Below are 6,265 nucleotides of genomic sequence, written 5' to 3'. Positions count from 1 at the left end.
AGGCGGAGAAGCCTTTCTCACCAGGAACCCAGCATCTCAGTCCCGTCCCAGTGGCTGGATGTAGGTATGGGCAGAGCGAACAATCCTTTAGGGGAGCGCGTCTCCCCACCCAGTCGCTGCCAGCCTCTCACCAGGTCGCCTAGCGCCCCGAAGCTGAGTTGATCTGTGCGCTAAGGGCAACTTCAGCTTTCTGAGCCCTCAGGCGCTCAGAAAGACAGTTGTCTGTCAGAAGATGAACTTCATCGGATGTTGTTTTTAAGCCGCATTCGGAAGCCACCTCCTCTATATATTTTTAACCAGACAGGTGGAGGCTGTAAACCTAGTCGCTGCATCCCACAGGCCCGGGTTTCCCCGCGCTCCCCGTCAGCAGGCAGCTGGTGCGCGCGCCCGTGCGCGCGCGTCCGGGGCCTTCGGATTAGGGAAGCGCGCCCAGGTGGGAGCTGGAGAAAGTTTGCCACAGCCAGCTTGGAGAGGGTCCTTCAATTTGTCTTTTTTGAGAGCCGTGGGCCCTGGGCCTCCCATCCGCCCTTCTCCCAGGCAAATACCCAAGGTGCGCGTGAGGAGGAGGCAGGTCTGGAGCCCGGGTGGAACCGCGAAGCCAGCCTGGAAGCGCCTCCTCCACTTGGCCTCCCCGCCTCCTCCGTCCCTGCGCGGCGACCCATCCCTTTCCCCACCCAAATAACTGAGGTCGTCACCTCAGCCAGCATCGGCCTTGTGCCTGAGATCCCTCGGAGGGGATGGGTTTTAGAAGAGCAAAGGTAACAAGGAATCCGTCTCTCTGGGACTTTCAGAAAGCCTTTATTGCCAGGGGGGAGGTCCTTCAGAAGACGAATTCCCTTTTGACCTTCCCCCACTCAGCTTTTTATTTTTTCCCAGCACAATATTTACACTTGTACAATATACAGTATTTCTCCCAAGCAGTGCCCAGAGCGCAGAGCAGTCTGCGGATTTGTCGGCGTCAGAGCACCGGGGGGTGCTGGGGCGCGTGCAGGTTTAGGGCGGTGGGGTGCGCGTGGCCGATGAGGTTCAGGTAGTGGCGGTCCAGGCCCTGCCCGGGCGCCAGGAAGGCGCTGTGCTGCGGCGCGGGGCTCGGGAGCGGCACGGGCGCGCTGGGCAGGTAGGGCAGCGCGGGGCTGCGGGACGCGCCGTGCGGCCAGGCGAAGGGTCCCGGCGCCGCGCCCTGCGGGAACACGGACGCCTCACCCGGGCTGTGGCCCGCGAATTCGGGCCCCGCTGGGTGCAGCTGGTAAGAGAAATCCGGCTCGGGGAGCGAACCCAGTGGCTGGAAGGCGGGCTCGGTGCCCAAGCGGGCCTTGGACTGCAAGAAGGCGAGGATGCGCGCGTACTTGGTGTCTTTCGTCTCCATCCGCTCCACGGTGGTGAGGTAATGCACTAGGTTCTTCATGCACTCGTGGTAGCCATAGTGGAAGTAGTTGGCAAACTCTGCTAGCAACTCTGCTGGAGGGGCAAGGAAAACGGAGAAAGGGAAAACTGTGAGTGGCCCCTTCCTGACCCGGAGCCTAAGGCAGGTGCCAAGCCCCTCCCATCACGTTTTCTGGCCGGTTTCCATTCGAGGCCCGCCCCTCTCTTTCCAGCCTGGAGACTGGAAAAAACGCAAGCCAGCGACCTCCATTTCCTTAGGCGTCTGACCTCACTCCTCCCCACCTGAGAGGAGGCCTCAGAACCTGTATCCCCAGACCCCTGTTCTCCAGTCCCCCTTAGCTTTCTCAGGACTCGGGGCCCCGTCCCTGCAGCATCCAGAGAGGAGACCTTGAGAGACCGATTTACTCCCGCTGCCACCCGCAGGGCTCTGTGTGGTGCACACTCCCTGCCCACCTTTTTCCCTTCCCCGGGGAAAATCGGCGGAGTGCAGGGCTCTCAGGTACTGCACGGTCATCTCGAGGATCTCTGCCTTCTCCAGCTTCCCGGAACTCTGGAAAAGGACGAAAAGTCTCCTGGAAGCGGCCCAGACGGTGCGGGCTAACCTGGGTAGGCTGGGTGCACCGTTTTAACCCGAGGGGACCATCCAGCCGAACAGGGGGCGCCACTGTGGATCTGCGCCAGGGCCGCCTGGGGCTCAACTCAGCGCGCAGGGCCCCGGGCAGGAAGCCCGCACCTACGGCCCTCTCCAGCTCCAGACTCCCGGCATCAGAGGATCCCCAGCGCCAGCACCGTTTTCTCAGCTGCCAACATTACCTGCTTCGCCAGGGCCATGGGCACCGTCTTGCCCAGCTCGTTCAAACAGCGGTTAATCCGGTCTCTTCTCCGCTTTTCTATCACTTTGTGGGAAACGGGGGTTCTCTGAGAACAGAGGTTTGTCCGTTTAGGATGTCTTTGCCCAGAGAATCATCAAAGGCACGGCTGGCACAGCCGTCTGCCACCCCTCAGTGCTGCCCAGGGAGTCGCCCCAGGCCCCTGTCCCCCCACTGGGTCACTGAGCTCTGTCCTCTCGCACCTGTGCTGATGCACTCCGCTTCTAACCTCTGCGGGGTCACACCAGGGCCATGGGGAGGTGGCCACCAGCTTCCAGATGTGGCCTCCACCCCGACGGTGGAGTCCCCTCTAGCTATCCTCATTCCCTTCCCAAACCACTCAGGATTCCTCTCCAGGAGAAGTCCTGTGTGACCACGTCCCGGCTCGTCGGTCCAGCCAGGTGGTGGCTCTGGGAGTTAGACACCCCCACCCAGAAGGCGCAAGAGCCATCTGGACTCAGCCGACTCACTTTGCGTTCCTTGAGCTTGTCTGACATTCTGATCAATACGCGTCGTCGGGAGAGGCGGTGGCGCGAGGCACCCGTCCGCTTTTCCCCTCGTGTGCCTCCTCGAGTGTTCCAGGTAGACTGTAGCCTCCCAACTACGAGGGTCTGCCTTATAAAGCGGTCATCTAGGGCTCCAAGTGCATTCACGACTTGAATTATTCCATAGGATTAGGGGAGCTGCTTTTGGGGGATGCATGCATTCAAGATCAGTTTTGTTTTTTGTTTTTTTTTTTTAAGTTAAGAGAAAAAAAAAATTAGCAGCCGAGGGGGGAGAGTTGGGGGCAGATCAGCTTTGTTAATCCACGTGGCCCTTCAAAGGACACGTGACCGGCGGGGGGAATAATATTTGCATGGCAACAGCCCGGGTGGGAAAGAGGCGGTAAACCGCGCCGGCGGGTGAGCGAGCGCAGGGGCGCAGCGGCTGTGGGCACCGGGGGGCGAGGAACCTCACAAAACAGTGTCGCCTCCTTTAGTCCCACCGCTGAGTCTCACACGATTGCCTGTTTACAAATCCCAGCAAGCCCACAGTCCCAGCGCCGAGTGCGTTTTAAAGCCTGTCCAGAGTCATTAAAGTAATTAAGTAAGCCTTTAATAGGCTGTTCCGCCGGGTTCAAGGGAGAGCTCTTGGAGACGGAGGCGCCCCGTTTGTTCCCAGGCTTTTCTCACACGACTTGGTGACACGTCCACCTCCCCCCTTTTTGTTTACCCCGCTTTATTTGTCCGGACATCCCGGCAGGTGTGGGGCTGCCGCTGGCACACGAGGCCCTCGCCTCGCCTCACCCCTCCCGCCGGTCTTTGGCACGCGACGCTCCCCCCACTGCCTGACCACATCGCTGCCTTTCTTTTCTCCTCCCTCTGGCTCTCTCCTCGCGGGGGGAAGAGGCTCAATTTGTAGCCTATTATCCTATACGGAAAATGTCCATTGAAAAGTATGAATAGTTTCATTGGGCTAAATTTTAATAATGCCAGAGGGTGGGGGAGGAAAGACAGGCAGGCGTGTGTGTGTGTGTGTGTGTGTGTGTGTGTGTATGTGCGTGTGTGTGTGTGTGTGTGTGTGTGTGTGAGGGGGGTGGTGGGAGGATTGGGGGCAACACGGGGAAGAGTGGGCTGAGAAGAAAAGGGGGAATGCAGCTGGCCCCGGCGAGCATTATGCGACGTCACCTGCGAGAGGGGGCGCCTACGGACCCCTATTCATTTGCCTAATTTTGGTCAATTTAACAAACTTCAGGAGAAATTATTGTGGCTTTGTCAGGGAGGGTGAAGCCTTCTGATCGAATTAACAGCATGTTTTGATCCGGTAAATGTCATTAGAAAGGGAGAAACAATCGCGCTTAGAGGGCTCTAAGTAATGCGCCCAAGTGGAGACGCCAAAGCGCACGGCTCACAAAGGGAGCAAGTCGCTGCCACAGGGAACTTTTGTACCCGCCCATCGCCCAAGTTTTGACACAAAAAGGCATTATTTCATACTTGAATACGTTTAATCCAACGATTGTCTATTTTCTGCAAACATATTTTCACAGCATTGTTAACTTTTTATGTCCCCCTTTCGCGGGCGCCTTTTCTTAACGTTTGGGGGCGGGAGAGCGCAGACACTTTGGGCATCAATATTTGTCACTGAAAAGGGCTCCGTGAAGTTAGGGAAGTTGATCTCTTTTTTATGGTTTTAGAGAGCGAATATATCGGGGGAGGAGGAGGGAGGGAAGGCACAGACCGAAACGAGGGAGGAAATTTGCTGGACGGGCCCGTGGGGAAGGAGGGGGGTGGCGGTGGCTGGGAACTCGCTCCGCCTGCGCCTCTGCGGGCAGCCGGGCCCAGCAGCCGGGGGCCTCCTCCCCCGCCGCCAGGCCCGGCTCACACGAGCTGCCTAGGAACCCACCCGCACTCTGGGGGCTCCCGGCTTGAGGGCCGTGGGTGGTGTGGGGGGTGAGCTTTGTTGCAGATGGAAACTATAAAAATGGTTTTTGTTTTATGACCTGCTCTAGAGCCAGCGAGCTCTCCCTTTTTTTCCCTAATCTGGTTCAGTTGAGAACAACTGAGACCTCTCCTTACATATCTTTCCCTCCCTTTCTGCTCCCCACCTTTCTGCCTAAGTTCTCTCTAGACTGTGACAGGGCTGGGCTCTCCCTTTGGGTGTCGTTAGTCCTCAGCAGAGGTGGCTGGGGGGGGGGAGCCCTGCTCTCCAGTGGCACCTGGGGAGCCCCTAGGGCGCGGAGGCTGGTCTGGGGAGCTGCGCCTCCAGGAAGCCAGCAGCCCACCTGCTACAGCCTGGAAGGTGTGGGGCTGGGTTTTTACGGAGCACCCCAAGGGTGTCCCTCTCCGTCTTGCTTTCAGTCTCCTCATGACGTTTCTTTTCTACTTCAGGACAGATTGGACACGACCAGTACCCTCCCGCAGGTTGCTCAGCCGCACCAGTGCCCTCGCAGGGGTTGTCGATTTCACTATATTCAGCGGCACACAAAGGGATTAAACACGAACCCTTATCATCCAAATTAACTAACGTGAATGGGTAAAAGGGAGCGCGCACACTTCTCACCCCCACCCCCTTTTTAAGCCAACGGACTAGGAGTTGATCCTCTTACTGCTGGTGTTAACCGCCAGCTGCAGGCACCTTCCACGGGCCAAATTTCATTCTTTGCAAACTGGTTAATTTCTCGTCTTTGCAGGGAAGCCAGGGTCCAGAGCTTGCCGAGGGCTGCAGGTTCTCTTGTCTGGGTTCGGGGGCCCAAGTGAAGGTGGGTAGGTGAGTGGAAGTGGGGTGGAAAGGGGGCCCTCCTTAGCAGGTCCTCGCGGCTGCAGTCCTTCCTGGAAGACTGAGAAGCCCTCCTTTCATTCAAGTGAGGGAAAGGGTATGTTTTATTTTTTGGCTTTACTCACCCTGCCAGAAGCAGGGTGCTGGGACCCTCATAGTCACCTTCCCTTTACTCCTCCTCCCCAGGATGGTGATAAAGTAAGTGTCCCCTGATGATGACATAGTTTCCCCTCAAAATGAGAGTGGAATAATGAGAGCTATGGTCCTTGGAGCCAAAGAGTTACTCAGTTTCCAGCTCCACCACCTACCACCTGGGTGAGACTTTGGGCTGTGCACTGAATCTTGCCATGCCTCAGTTTCCTCTTAGGTGAATTGGAAATAATTACTGTATCTACTAGGTCACAAGGTGGTCACTGGGATGAAGGATGTAAATATAGGCAAGACACCTAAAAGAAGGCTTCCTTACTCGATTCATGCTTTTACTTTGCCTGGAAATCACTTCTGAAGTGGTTCTCACATAGTGGTGTTTTGTGGGGTTTGTGCTGTTGTGTGATATTCTCATTCATTTCATCATCTCTAAGAAATGCTTAGAGATGAGAAATGTTTCTCATCACTAAGAAAGCTTCAGTTTCCCTGTAAAAGCCCCAGTAATTTTACCTGAGGTTTGTTAAGTCGACCAAAGTTAGGCAAATGATGGGGGGCTTTAGATGCCCCCCCTCAGGTGACATCTGCTAGTGCTTGATGGCCAGCTTTGTGTC

The 6,265-nt window shown here is 56.7% G+C and overlaps 1 protein-coding gene across 1 annotated transcript; it reads right to left on the bottom strand.

Moving 5' to 3' along the window:
* Window positions 1-768: 768 nt before the first annotated feature.
* Window positions 769-3,589, bottom strand: HELT (helt bHLH transcription factor). Its single transcript, XM_061404029.1, has 4 exons — window positions 3,465-3,589; window positions 2,197-2,347; window positions 1,837-1,933; window positions 769-1,458 (listed from the first exon to the last, which is right to left on the bottom strand). Exons 1-4 carry the CDS (start codon window positions 3,587-3,589, stop codon window positions 959-961), a joined length of 873 nt encoding a protein of 290 aa, XP_061260013.1. The 3' UTR covers window positions 769-958.
* Between the last annotated feature and the right edge of the window lie 2,676 nt (window positions 3,590-6,265).

Source organism: Bos javanicus, chromosome 27, assembly GCF_032452875.1.
Source record: "Bos javanicus breed banteng chromosome 27, ARS-OSU_banteng_1.0, whole genome shotgun sequence".
NCBI lineage: Eukaryota > Metazoa > Chordata > Mammalia > Artiodactyla > Bovidae > Bos > Bos javanicus.
Note: the sequence above shows the minus strand (reverse complement) of the source record. Positions and strands in the feature narration are given on the sequence as shown.

Bases quoted from the DNA above. Each gene is read 5' to 3' on its own strand.
- HELT (XM_061404029.1), bottom strand. From the start codon at position 3,589: ATGTGGTCAGGCAGTGGGGGGAGCGTCGCGTGCCAAAGACCGGCGGGA. The intron at 2,348-3,464 runs GTAAACAAAAAG...GTGCCTTTGATG, and splicing joins GTCCGGACAAATAAAGCGGG to ATTCTCTGGGCAAAGACATC. The intron at 1,459-1,836 runs GTGGGCAGGGAG...TTGCCCCTCCAG, and splicing joins TCCCCGGGGAAGGGAAAAAG to CAGAGTTGCTAGCAGAGTTT.